At 35.5% G+C, this 14572-nt stretch overlaps 1 protein-coding gene across 2 annotated transcripts; it reads left to right on the top strand.

Annotated features, from left to right (window-relative positions):
- Window positions 1-498: 498 nt before the first annotated feature.
- On the top strand, window positions 499-12330 carry LOC116258175 (probable inactive purple acid phosphatase 1). 2 transcript variants are annotated; one of them, XM_031635324.2, is made up of 13 exons: window positions 499-650; window positions 981-1167; window positions 2317-2408; window positions 2594-2660; window positions 2767-2889; window positions 5629-5721; window positions 6216-6345; window positions 7277-7358; window positions 7551-7683; window positions 7836-8041; window positions 9292-9417; window positions 10110-10419; window positions 11743-12327. In XM_031635324.2, exons 2-13 carry the CDS (start codon window positions 994-996, stop codon window positions 12046-12048), a joined length of 1842 nt encoding a protein of 613 aa, XP_031491184.1. In that variant the 5' UTR covers window positions 499-650; window positions 981-993; the 3' UTR covers window positions 12049-12327. The 2 variants fall into 2 exon arrangements, with proteins under 2 accessions (XP_031491184.1, XP_031491185.1); XM_031635325.2 differs by lacking the exon at window positions 499-650 and adding an exon at window positions 784-864 and having other exon boundaries at window positions 11743-12330.
- Window positions 12331-14572: the final 2242 nt, after the last annotated feature.

Raw genomic sequence — 14572 nt, 5'->3', positions numbered from 1 at the left:
TACTATGTAAAATCTGGATGACTGGATCCAGTATGGGTCCAACCAGCACACATCAGTTAAGGCCCAATTACTAAAGCCTATATCCGATCCGGTTACCCATTTGAATATTTTTTGGACACACACATGCAGGAGTAGCGTACCGGAGATGTGGAGGCACTAGAACCGGTTCGAGTATAATGAGTCGGTCGTCGTTGAAAACTGAAAAGCGTCGGAGGCCGTTTTTTTCCTTGCCACAGTCTCTTTTCCCTCCTCCGATGGATCCCACTTTTCCTGGTTGCGAATCCATGCATTAAAATCTGTTTCGGCTTTCACCTTGCCTCAACCGATTCGTTTCAAACATCGATTCGTAATCGGGATCGGTTCCGGCTTTTCCAACTTCCACAACGGTTCACCGGAACATTCCTTGGAGGCTTGGACACGGTGTTAACCTGCAATTTTGAGTCTCAAACGGCAACCCATGTGCATGATTTTGACTACCAATGGGAAATCTTTCGAAAGGTCGGCAGTGTCAATCATGGACTTACTCTATAAGGATGGAGTCCTCGTAGCTAAATCCTCGAGTTCAACTCTCTCTACTGGAAGACTGGAGCATCCAGTTGGGCAGACGAAGGATCGCATCAATTTTCTCAGTTCTTTTCCACTTTCTTTTGGTGTGTCTCTTACTCGTTTCCTAGTCTTTTTCATGTGGGTAATGAAAAATTGTTTGAAGGAAATGAAAACCAAAAACTGGGTATTGAACAAAATTGCTATCTCGTTCATTGGTTTTGTTCTATACTCAGTTTTGGTTAATGGGTAGTTCTTTTATCCTTTGTCTGTCCTCTGTGTGTTTCTACTTGTTCATGCTAAGAGAAGTTCGGTTTGTTTGTAAGTGCTTGGTTTCGGATGTAGTAACTATCTGGGCATTAGCTTTGTAGTGTTTCTCTTCTACTCTGTTCAATTTGGTTGTCTAATATGGTTGCTGTTTCTTGCTCCTATTCTAGATTCTCGGCCATTATGGAGAAGATCTGGCGTTTGATTTGTTTGCTGAGCTTTGTGGAGGTTGTAACTTTTAGCCATGCAAGAGTGCCAGGGGAACAGCCTCTCTCTAATATTGCCATTCATAGAAGCACTCTTGCTCTGCACGAGTCTGCCTATATTAAAGCTTCTCCTCTAGTTCTTGGCTTGAAGGTAATTCGTGCAGTCCTGATGATTTGGTCAGCTAGAGAAGACGCGTTATCAATAGGAAAATTTTCCAATGCCGCATCTATTTCAACGTAGCTCACCCAGCTGAATTGATCCTTCTCACTTATAACTGATTCGTGTCCTCTAAGTTGGACGATTTTTTTTTATCGATCGAGTAAATCAATAAACTGCTGTTTCAGAGTACTGTTTCTTTCTTGACTATTATGTTCCAAAGGCTGATGCAAGTGGGAACAGGAGATGGGTCTATATTCCAGAATCATCTAGTGGCTCTTGGTTAAAAGATTTTGTCCTAGTGGTTTACTCATGACCGAAACAGGCTGTTCCACTAGTTGATAAAAATATACCATAGACGTGTCCGATGCCTATCAGATTAACAGATCTTGAATGAATGAAACAGGAGGTGGCCCTTTCAAGAATCCAAAGATTCAGTAAAGATCTTCATCAAGTATGAAGTCATAAATTCTTCATAAATCTTCTAACAAGCAGACAACGAGAGTTAAAATCTGCAAAGGCCAAGACGATATATTTTTATTGCTGAAGCTAGGACTACATACCTGGCACCCTAGGTTCAGGCAACAAATGCGACTGGGGACAGTACAGATGCGACTTCTACAAATTCAATCATTTTTTGGAAACAAATTCGATCAACCAATTACTGTGTCGTTAACCGATTGCAAAATACAGAGCCTTGAAAAAGCTTAATGGAAAAAACGGAAGATCCAGTTTGAAAAACTTGTATGCTTGCTTTCCAGGATTCCTGCTTTCGAAGCATTAAAAAAATGTGGTTCACATGCCTTCAAATTTGTGATAATCTTGCTACTCAAATAATCTGAATATGAAATTGAAATTTTTATGTTGTAGTTTCTTTTGGAAGTTAAAGTTCTGTTTGCACGACCTGCAGATAGAAAGTGTTTTTTTTTTAATAAATGCCTAAATGTGTGGATTTAGTTAATTGCACCTTTTTTATTTTATTTCCTACTAGCTTCCTGGATTCATCGTTTGTCATGTATTAGCATTCCCTCGCTTCTTGCTTCAGATTTTATGAGTTGCTGTTCATCCCAACTTTAGGTGCTAGTCATTAAGGTTTTGTTTCATCTATGCTTATTATACGTGGATTTTCTTTTATTGCTTCAGGGTGAAAACAGTGAATGGGTGACTTTGAAATTTAGTCATCCCAACCCATCCATTGATGATTGGATAGGAGTTTTTTCTCCTTCGAACTTTAGGTACTTATTTGTCTTCTCGGTGTTTTTCTAATTCTCCAATTTCGGGCTGTGTTCAGTTTAGATGGTTTACATTCTAGAATGGATACTTTGAGTACTGTATTTCTTCTTTTGAATAGCTGAATTAAAACGATGATAAATCTTATTAATACTCTGAGATCAAAGCCTTTGTCATTCTTGTTTGTCAGTGCAACAACTTGTGAACCTGAAAATAAAAAAGATGAGCCTCCACTCTTGTGTACTGCCCCTATTAAGGTTTGCTAGAAGCTTCCTTGCACTGACATCTTGCTATACATATTTCCTTATATTCTTTTATACAAGTTGGCCATTTAAACATTTGGTGAGAAACTTATTTTTGTAGTACCAATATGCAAATTACACGAACCCAAGTTACACAAGTACAGGCAATGGGATTTTGAAGCTTCAATTGATCAATCAGAGAGCTGACTTTTCTTTTGCTCTGATTTCTGGTGGAATCTCAAATGTACGTGACTGTTTTTTAGTTTTATGTCAATGTTTAATGATTACTTTTTCTTTCCCTTGTTGGATACTCATGTACCCTTTAGGAACACTCACTTCTCTATTTTATCTAGAGGATCTCCAAAGAACCAACGGTTCCCAATATCTGCTTGTTTGGAAGTACTATGTTTCTGCACAAGCAAGTTTGTTGCTATTATTTATGAACTATGTAATTCATCTTCTCAATTACTAATTGATTGGTTATGGGAAAAGAAAACTCAATCTATTTGTACATGCGATGCTGATGGTGGTTGTAAGAGCACAATTGAGGTTGCTTTCTTGTAAGTTGTATCCACTACTAAATGCTCACCATATTGCAGAATGGGAAATGGAAGCTGTACATCATAAAAGTTAAAACACTTTTTTTATCTCTTTATTTTGCCCTATCAGTGATGCTGCTTTGAGGTGGAAGGTACATGACTATTGCGAATAGTTGTACATTTTTTGTTTCCAAGAAAGGTACAAAATTGACAAGCCGGTGCTTGCAAGGCAAAAACATGAAGACAGACATATTTTTTCTATTTCCCACATGTTGCCAGCATTTTTTTCTTAATCTGCCATTCCTACAGCCCAAAGAACTATAGGCAGCAGGGCATATTTAACAACTCCTTGTCTTTCTAAATTTTCCTGGATATGTTTCTAACCTTTGAACAATGAGGCTAATAGGTTACAATTTCTCTTTGATAGTGGCTGATTCATTCTATCCCTCAGTAAGGGCCTCTAATTTGGTTTCTTTTTATGGTATTCTGTGGGACACATTACTTTTTCATCCTGCCAGAATCTTTTCTTAATCTACCACTGCTACTGCCTGAGGTACCATGGGAAGATGGGCATGCTCAAGAGATGCTTGGCTTTCTAGATTTTCCAAGAAATATTTCTGACTCTTTAAAGAATGAAGCTATTATAACATCATAGATAATACCTATATGTCTATACCTATATGTCTCACTCCAGCAATTTCACACAAAATCACTTTTAACAGATATGAAAAAACTGTGCATAAAGGCGCGAAGAATGAAAAATCAACTTCAAAGATGCATATATTACAAAGATGAACAATAGTTCCTTTCATAGAAGCCATACTAGCTGTTGGAGTCTCCAACAGCTAGAATTCTAGCTACTGGACTAGAATTCTAGCTGTTCGAGCCTCCAATGACTAGAGTGACTGAAAAAAAGTGAATCCTAGAAAAGAAAAAAAAATACATATTTACATAGAAAAACCTACATGCATAAATGGCCAGAAAAACCTACATAATATATTCCAAGAAAAAGGTTTAGGTTAAGTATGCTGAATGATCTCCCTCAGGTTGCTTCCTTTTGGTATTATGTGGGGACAGTTAACTTTGTATTCATTTAGCTTAAGAATACAATATTTTAACAAATTTTTAAGCATAACACAGGAAATGACTAGTAGCATCAAAATTTATGGTACTCAATTTAAGCAAAACATGATCCACCACAGCATCTTTCCTAGGTCAACCCATTGCTCTGACTTTGTGCTTGTGGGTTTCCAAAGTTGGTGTCTATGAAATCAAGGAAAAGCTCTTCTACTGATTTGAGGATACAACGAAATTATATTCCTGCCCTCCTCAGCATTGGGCACCTGAAGCTCCACTTGTGACATCATGGACTTCCAGATGAATTAGTGCTTATTTGTGTAGTTCTCCGCCAAAGTTAATGTTGATAATGGTCTATTGGGAAAGAAACTGAAATTTCAATTTTAATTCCTATTGAATGGATAGACAAAATTAAATCTGGCTGTTCTTTCCATCCTGTTATACTAGATCACTTCTTTGGAAATAGCAAAATCATTTGCTTAATTAACAATAAACATGAAATAATTGAAGAGAAAATGAGTGGAAAGTTGTACAGACCAACAAAGGCAGGAAAATCAGTGAAGCTCAAATGGCACCACTCAATAACATTTCTAGCCACGAGGTGCTAATCTCATCTCTTTTGACAAGAGGTGCTGCACAATTTTCTTTGCAGAAGTAGAAATTTTCTTTGTAAAACTCCTGAAAGGATGCTACAAATTGTTTATTTGCAATGTTTCTATTGTGTGGAGTGTTAAATTCAAGTGAGACATTAGAAAGGAAAGGAGATAAGAATATTGCCTGTTGTTTGCGATTTTACAACATGACAGACATTTTCAAGTTCATCGGAACGGTGTAAATATTATGACAGCATATGATAATACATGTAAAAAGTAGTGCTAAATTTTGAACCCTAATTACAACCGTTTGACAGTTTATCATTCCTGTTATGTATAAACTGATCCTTTTCCAGTGATATAAGCCTCTTGTAGCAGGTCTACTGTGTGAGATAAATAATAGTCTTGGTAACTTTGTGAGCTTTTATCTGTTATATGGCCTGAATTTTTTGTAGTTTCTTGGATGTTTATCTATTTTTTGTACTTGCTTGGATGTCTATCTATTTGCTTTCCCGTTGAACTTGCTATCCTATAAGTGAAACTACATATGTTTTTCTCTAACTGTATATAGATCTGTGGAGCTTTTGATTTTTGTGCTTGACATGGAATTTCTTTTCATCACATACCTTATGTGTACTTATCACTTTCTTTTAGAGATGGAAGGAATACATTCTTGTATCTTTTGATTACCTACCTATTGATTATTTTCAAGGCTAATCTCAATATGTTGAGTAATAATGAACATGTAAATTGGTTATGGTTTTTGTACTGCAGCCAAAGCTGATTGCTGTCTCAAATACAGTAACATTTGCAAACCCGAAAGCTCCTGTTTATCCACGTCTAGCTCAAGGGAAGTCTTGGAATGAAGTATGTCATCTGTATCTTTTGGACTTATATTTTCCAGAATATTGTAGATTTCCTCTATCAGTTAATCATTGATTATATTAAAGTATGCTGTGCAGCTGTAGAATTAAAATTGATCTTGTATATTTTTGTGGAAAAGGTTCTTTTTACGTTGTTGTATTTTGTCTTTTGTTATCTGGTCAATATTTGATTTGATAGAAACCCTTATTATTCCACTGGCATGTAAACAAGGAGACACACGCCCCTCCTCTTCCCATATAGCCTATTGATGCACATACATTTGTCCTTCTCTTCTGCACAAACACACACAGAGTCTTGCATGAAGTTTAGTCAACTGCCTGTGGCACCCGCAGCCCTCCTTTTCAAAAACAGAAGGGTTGCACACATGCAGTCTTGCTGAAAGTTGGTCAAGTTCCCAAGGCATTATGGTGTTCTCCTCTTACTTTGCTTCCTAATGTAAGAAATTATTTTCTGATTTGGAGCTTTTCAATGTTCAGATGACAGTTACTTGGACTAGTGGTTACGATATTATAGAGGCAGTACCTTTTGTTGAGTGGGGCCTGCAAGGAAGGGCTCAGATGCAGTCCCCAGCTGGAACTTTGACGTTCAGTCGTAGCAGCATGTGTGGTATGCCTTTTCCTTCATTATTTGTTAGTCTATGAACATTTTGTGAATGGAATTCAATGATGATGGCATGGATGGTGGACCTGACTAAACCTCCATACTTACAATTGCCTCAAATTTATGGAGAATTATGCTGTTTTAAAATTTCATTGTAAGCCATTTGCATATAGGTCTGATTAAATCTCAAGTGAATAACTAAACATTTAAAAGGAACTTCAATTAAGCAATAGATTCACACCATTAATTCAGGATGCAGATCACAAATATGTTTGATGTCTCCCAGTCACAAAGTGCCACCTAAAAGTCCTATATATCTAACATTTTCAGACATAAACCCATGATAGATCCCCAGAAATAAGAAATCAATGCAAATTTAAGAACTAATATATGAACAAATGAGGTTGTGCTTAACATCTTTACACCATAACTTCTACCATGCACAGCCTATATCTTATCCAGGGATTATGTTTTAGTTGATGTCATTTACTTATAGATAAATTGTTGTGTAAGATGCTCTCTCACTGTAAAATATATAATAACACAACCTTATTACATGGCTTATGTCCATTAGCTCTGGTAGTTAGAATAAGAATTAGCTCAATATATTAGGACTGGTATCCCTATATGGACCTGTATGGAAGACCACTCGATCTCCTGCTGTTGGATTTCATCTTTTAGTTTCCTGGTGTCCAAAATTCTCTCTCTCTCTCTCTCTCTCTCTCTCTCTCTCTCTCTCTCTCTCTCTCTCTCTCTCATTGTCTCTCTCTGTATGCACACACACACTCACATACATATAAAAGACAAACATGCTCACTCTTTTTTATGATAAGATCTGAATTTATCAACCTCAAGGTGCTGCTAATATGTGAGCGTAAAGTATCAAATCATGGTAGTTCATGTGTTAAGAAACTTCTTGCATAAATTTCTGTTGCAGGTTCTCCAGCACGGACTGTGGGATGGCGTGACCCTGGCTTCATCCACACCAGCTTTCTAAAAGAATTATGGCCTAACTCAATGTACTCAATGTTAAACTTTTTATCTGAAACTAATTGTCTGTCCAGATAAGTTTCATAGATTTCCATTAGCCATGGTTCCTTGATTGGGTTCATGCTGTTATTCATATAAATATCCTCTAATACCTATTAATTTGATCATTTTAAACAGTCTTTATCAAGATTTGCAAACTACTTTTTGTAATCTTGGTGCAGGTATACCTACAGACTGGGTCATAGATTATTTAATGGCTCATACATTTGGAGTCAAGTTTATCGTTTTAGAGCATCTCCTTATCCTGGACAAAGCTCCTTGCAGCGAGTTGTTGTTTTTGGTGATATGGGAAAGGTTCAATGTTCTTTAGCCAAGCTTTTAGATAGAGAAATTTTTCTCTGATATCTTAAGTTGATGCAATGGTGAACAATTTAATATATCCAGACACTTTGAAGTGTTTTTTATTTCTCTAAAGTCTAAAGAGTTCATCTTAATCATCTTTGCAGGCAGAGCGTGATGGTTCCAATGAGTATAGTAATCACCAGCCTGGTTCTCTGAATACAACAGATCAACTCATCAAGGACTTGAATAATATAGATATAGTCTTTCATATTGGTGATATCTCTTATGCTAATGGATATCTATCACAGTGGGATCAGTTTACGTCACAGATTGAGCCAATTGCTTCAACTGTACCATATATGCTTGCAAGGTTTGGTCAGCTTCTCTTTCATAGATAATTCTGCTACCTTATTAGCATCTTGAGTTTTTTATTTTTTGTTTTCCTCAAAAGGTGAATTTTCTCATAAGATTATACATGCATTTTTAGTATGGAATTGTTTTAAGTGGTGTTTTGAACTTTTGGTTGTTGATCATTTTCCACTGCTGTTAAAAATTAAGCTCAACAATAGATATGACCATAAATGTATGTACTTGTTCTGTTCGGCATTTGCATGGTATTATTTGTAGATCTAACTTTCATATATGCAGAGTCCCTCTCACACATATACACACACATATAAAAGTGACAAAGCACCTATAACTGCTACTAAAAATCATGGGTGTAGAAAATGTCTTTCCATCAAACTTCATAGATATAATCATCATAATTTTGTTTGCAAGAATCATGGTACAGATCATATTTTATAGATGCAGAAATATGATTTTCAGAGTTGTCAAATTTTGGTACATTGACTGTTACACTTTTAAGGTTGTGAAATACTATTGATGCATAACATTTACATGATATAAGCATTAATTCCTAGTTTTCTACTCAATAATGTATGTAAATCATATCTGTACGCTGTGACGAACAAGAAAATTCAAAAATTATGGCAGACATTTTTTTCTGCAAATGTGGGAGAAGTGCACCTCATATACACACACACACACACATATATAGGATTTGCAGGTTTGGCAAACCATTGTCTTAGATTGTCTGGAACCTTCCAGCCATTTTTTTCCATTCTGGTTTGATAGAAGATCACCACTGGTTCCAAGGTTTGTGGTGCGATGAAAAAGGCCAAAATCTGATGCACAGATTGGATTTTATGACATCCCCAATTCAAATCCTCGTAATATTTGATTCTTGGTACCAAATTCAGCAATAATTTTGTTCATTTAGGTGGTCTGAAATCCTCTATAAAGTTAGATTGGAAAAAATCATCTGTAATCCAGCTCAACAGAGTGCTGGACTTCCATAAAATAATGGTTGGTCTATTTTATATATATATATATATATATATATATATATAAGATCACTAAGGATGTGTTTTTTATCACTGGGGTAATTCTTTTTATAAGAACTTGTGATTTGGTAAAAGCTGAATGGCATGGTAACCGACAAAAAGCTAAATTCAATGTCGTAGGTGATTTGACATAGTGACATCAATTATGTAAAAAAGAGAGAAAATTAAGATCAAACTAATATCTGCTAATTATATTTGATACTGTTTGATGCAGTGGAAATCATGAGCGTGACTGGCCAGGAACAGGTTCCTTTTATGACAACATGGACTCAGGCGGGGAGTGTGGTGTGTTGGCTGAAACCATGTTTTATGTTCCTGCTGAGAACAGGGAGAAATTCTGGTACATGCAACATTTTACCATTTAGCTGCTTGCTTCTGATATTTGCTTCTGATATAGGTGAGGTTCCAGACATGGCCTAGGAAGTGTAAGTGTGGTCAACATGCCTTAAGTTTCCTTAATTTTTTCCAAGTTTGAATTCTATCAAGTTTGACCAAGTATAGTTTTTCCCCAAAATTGAATGTAATTTTCATTTTTAAGCCCATTTTGAATGATTTGTTTATAAAATATAAATTTTTATCTTAGTCGTTGAAGCTTTAGCAGTATGAATGTTCTTTATTACAGGACTTTTTTTTTTGTTTCAACTTTTTGTCCCAGAATGTATTTGTAGTTGTGAACAATGGAGGGCATCATTCAATTTACTGCACTAATGTGTTTCTTTAATTGATGAACAATTACCACAATCAAATAACCATACTTTAATAGTTTAATTGATAAATAGTATGATAATTTATGAGTTTATTGACTATTTGTTGACAATTTTCCTATAAGAATACTTCCATTTAATACACACACACACGATCTTTCTGGAATTACTTCATACCCGTGTCTGCACTCCAATTGAAATCCATGTGATTTGATTCAGAATCTCAGATAACTACATCAATTCTTTCTGCTCAAAATCTTAAATCCCTCTCTGTTTGATTCTCTATTCTTCTCAAATCTATAAATCCAACCATTTATTGCTTTTTCAGGTATTCAACAGACTATGGCATGTTCCGGTTCTGTATAGCTGACTCAGAGCTGGATTGGAGGCCAGGAACTGAGCAATACAAATTTATTGAACACTGCCTAGCAACAGCCGATAGACAGAAGCAGCCGTGGCTGATCTTCATGGCACATCGTGTTTTGGGCTATTCCTCGAGTCCATGGTATGCTGAAGTAGGATCCTTTGGTGAGCCCATGGGTAGGGAGAGCTTACAGAATCTATGGCAGAAGTATAAGGTTGACATTGCACTTTATGGCCATGTACACAGTTATGAGAGGACATGCCCTGTCTATGAGGTATAACACGATTATATTTGCACCAGCATCCTAAGTTATAACTTTATAGACTAGCCACAAAAAACGTGTTTTGTGGAAAAAAAATGTGTTTGAAACGGGAAAATAAGTCAGCGGTTTAAAACTTTAAAGAAACGTCGTTTTTTTTTTAATGCCAAAACAAAAAGACACGTTTTTTCCCCTTTTCATTTTAGGCATTTTTTCGTGTTTTTTAATGACAAACTACTTGTTCTCATTTGCTAAATTTTATTTGTTGCTTATTAACTTAATTTTTGATGTTTGTGTTATTAGTTTTTTACTTATTTTATTTATTCCTAATTTTTAAGATTTTTGAACATATTTTTCTTTTTTTTTCAAGTTAATGCATATAAAATATGAGAAACAAATCAGCTATTTAAAAATTTTAAAAACGTTGTTTTTTAAAAAAAATGTAAAAAATGAAACACTTTTTTCGTGGTTTTTTTTTTATTTTAGGCAATTTTTCATGTTTTTAATGTCAATTTGCTTGTTTTCATTTTCTAAATTTTATTTGTTGCTTATTTACTTTTTTTTTGTTTGCGTTATTAGTTTTTTACCTAATGTTTAGGATTTTTTAACATATTTTTTTTTCAAAGTTTGCCTTATTATATTCAAGAAAAACCTCGCTGTCTAGGACATGAAAACCTTTTTGCTGACCATGCCTTATACCACTAAAATTTATCTACCGAGTTGGCTACTGTTAGGGTAGTTGGCCCAACTGGTCCACTGTAAAGAACATGAACTTTCTTGACTGTACTGCTTTTCTTTTGATCTCATTTAGATAGATGTGTGTAGAAGTTCTGGGATCACTTTTCACCATTCTCATTTGGTTCTGATTTTCATTGTTTAATGGACACTCCTAACACTGGTATTGGTATTGGTACTGCCTTGGACAGTGCTTAAGTTTAGAAATGGTTCTCAGAAAGATTTACCATCGGCAAAAAAGTAGAATCTTTGTTTGAAAAAATGCGTTGAGAAACGGTAGAAGTATAGAGCCTTTTAACGAGAGTATTTTTTCAAATATCTCAAAATGAAATCTGTTTCAAACGTATATTTCATAGTTCCTTATTTCTACAGGGTGCAAATATATAAATTCATCCTTTTAGATGCTTTTCAGACCCATTGCGGATACTAAATGGCAGTCAGAAATTTGTATCATTTTTTTATGATATTATGCATGAATCAGATGCATCATGGTCAATTTTTCAGATTCCATTGTGGGAGATTCTTCATGATGGAATCTGATAAGTGAGATTTTCTGACGGTGCCTCTTAGAATTCAAGTTAAACGACTTTTCTTTTGTTGCAGAACATATGCACGAGCTCGGAGAAGTCTCATTACAGAGGCCCGCTTAATGGCACCATTCATGTAGTTGCAGGTGGTGGAGGTTATAACCTTGCTCAATTTGTCACTCTTCAGACGAACTGGAGTCTGTTTCGAGATAGTGACTTTGGATTTGTAAAACTGACAGCATTTAACCATTCATCCCTGTTGCTTGAGTATAAAAGGAGCAGCAATGGTAAGGTCTATGATTCTTTCACCATCAACAGGGACTACCCAGATATCCTTGCCTGTGCTACTGACAGTTGCAGACCCGTAACAATGGCTTCCTAATTTCCCACTCTGATTCTTCCATGAAAGTAGATTGCTCTGTTAGTGTCTTAAGTGGTAATGGGGGTGAATGAGAAAGTATGAGATGCTTCAGCTGCGGCCTTCGAGCTAGTAGACGTTAAAAAACAAAATCATCGATGAGGCTTCCCTTTGTGTAATCCATGTTATACAGTTGATTTCCATCGGTTTATTAAATAAATGGTGCTGCATGGTTCTCCTTGCGTTTCTTAGTTTATAATACACCATGCTTCATTTCTCATCTTGTTGGAGTTGTAAAGTTTGATTAAAGACTGGTTATGCTTGAGAAAGATGAGTAATTACTTGGCTGCAGTCGATGTCTTGTCTTCTTCGCTGCAATTTCTCATTGGCTAACGCAATTACAAGTAAAATAACTAGGGGCACAAAAACTCCAAGTAGGGATGTCACCGGATTGGATTCAAATGGAATATACTCTCAACTTTATCTGCTTTTTCGGGTATTGACATATTCGGATTTGATTTCGGATTCAAATAAGAACAAAAAAAAGTCATGTCTGAATCTGAATCCTAATCCTAAGTATACTAACTTATGTAAAGCCAATACTTCCTCTAATTTTCTTTGTTATAGCAGAAATTTGGATCTTAATGAAATTCTCGTTTAACTTGATGAACTTCAGCTACTATATCCTTAGTTTTCTTAAAAAAATGGCAAAAGAGTGGTACATTTTGTTTCTTTCTTTAATTATATAATTCTTTGCATAGCAATTGAAAAGTTTAGAGAACATTTGGATGGTACCATCACCTAACCCATTTTTGTGAAAACTTGGTTTTAATGAGTTTTAAAAATTTAATTTGTTTGTTTAGGTGACACCCAAAACCTGGTTTTAAATGAATAAACTAAAGGCATCAAGTTTTTCATTTCCTTTTATAAAACCAGGCTTTTGCAAAACTGGGTGTTCCTCAAACCCAGTTTTGATAGCATCCAAACACTGTAAAAACTTGGTTTTACCTGGTTTTGATGTATCATCCAAATGTCCCCTTTATTTCTATCTAATTGTGTTTGGTTTGATCAAATAAAAAAAAGTTCCTTTCTTTATTTTTAAATCATCAAAACTAACAAGAAGTTCCCAATTGGTTTTACCTGGTTTTGATGTATCATCCAAATGTCCCCTTTATTTCTATCTAATTGTGTTTGGTTTGATCAAATAAAAAAAAAAGTTCCTTTCTTTATTTTTAAATCATCAAAACTAACAAGAAGTTCCCATTTATGTTACTAAGGTAGCGTTTGGACGACTCGTTGGAAAAATGATTTTTCAGAAAACCTGGTTTTGTAAAAATGATTTTCTGAATGAGTTTTGAAAAACATCGTTTTTATGTTTGGGTGGGCAGGCAAAAATTAGTTTTGGGTGAAAATGGTGGTAGTTATGAAGACAGCGTTTTCAGAAAACCTCTTTTTTTCTAAAAACACTGTTTTCATGTCACCCAAACAGATTAAAACAAAAAAAAACAAAAAGAGTTTTAGAGGCAAAACCCCTTTTTGGGCATGCATCCAACCACACCCTAAAAGTTATCGAATTGCGAATATGTCCCAGTTTTTAGAATACATTCATGAGTGTTCTTGTTACTGAATGCCTTCTTAGTTTGCTCATCAATGTGAAGAACAAATTAAGTGATCGCAGAGAAAATCTCCTTGAGGTTTTGTCATTCCTCTTCAGAAATAAGAAGCAAGAAAGAGCCAGCAATTAGGAAGAATGAGAAGCAGACAAGGGGACGACTAGCTGCAGAAAACATTGAGGAAAAGTATGGCCATCCCTTTCATTGACTCCCATAGTCGTGCTAAGAAGTTAAATTATAAACTTCAAAAATTCCTGCTAGGGATCGAAAATGATATAGTTAACTCTCTCTCTCTCTCTGTCTTAATTTGAAAATCTTTATTTGAAAAACTTGGCTACTCACCCAATGGTGGGTCATGTAAGTTTTAGATATGGCTATGCTCCTATAATAGAGTGGGTAATACGTGCAAGTTGAAGTATGTGCAAGTTGAAACATAGATCTCGCCGTCTAATATGACACAACTTTGAATCCAATGGGCAAAGGGACTGAAGGTGGTTTTAGTTTTCGTTTGGACAGTGGAATAACCCTCTCGCTCACCTGAAAAGGGCTTGCAATGGATCGTTAGTTGGCCGACTACAATTTATGTTTTCATAACTGAAAAAATTTAAAATTTTTATGTGTTTGGGCATTTCATGGGGTATTTTTGTTGGTAAAAGTAAAGAGAGAATAATTTCCCATGTTTTTTAGCGCTAGTAACGAATGGAATCCTTACCGATATTTGCTTCGGCCTTGAAGGTGGGAGCTTTAGCATCAGGAACAAAGTTGGCAATCATTTTTAAGATTTGGAACATCTTTGCTCATCTTATTTAACTTCGATCCAAATGCTTCAGCGTCTAGGGAAGAAAAAATGATATATTACAACCTTACAAGAGGCAGATTTGCATTCAGAGACGAACTTTGGATGGGTTTCCTTTGCAGTGAATTGAAATGCTTCT

The sequence above is a fragment of the Nymphaea colorata genome, chromosome 7, assembly GCF_008831285.2.
Source record: "Nymphaea colorata isolate Beijing-Zhang1983 chromosome 7, ASM883128v2, whole genome shotgun sequence".
Classification (NCBI taxonomy): domain Eukaryota; kingdom Viridiplantae; phylum Streptophyta; class Magnoliopsida; order Nymphaeales; family Nymphaeaceae; genus Nymphaea; species Nymphaea colorata.
The sequence above is the reverse complement of the archived record's forward strand: the minus strand, read 5'-3'. Positions and strand labels throughout refer to the sequence as shown.

Excerpts from the sequence above, each read along its gene's own strand:
- LOC116258175 (XM_031635325.2), top strand. The coding sequence starts at position 994 with ATGGAGAAGATCTGGCGTTTGATTTGTTTGCTGAGCTTTGTGGAGGTT. Across the intron at positions 2,409-2,593 it reads TTTTCTCCTTCGAACTTTAG|TGCAACAACTTGTGAACCTG; the intron begins GTACTTATTTGT and ends CTTGTTTGTCAG. Across the intron at positions 7,684-7,835 it reads TTTTTGGTGATATGGGAAAG|GCAGAGCGTGATGGTTCCAA; the intron begins GTTCAATGTTCT and ends TCATCTTTGCAG.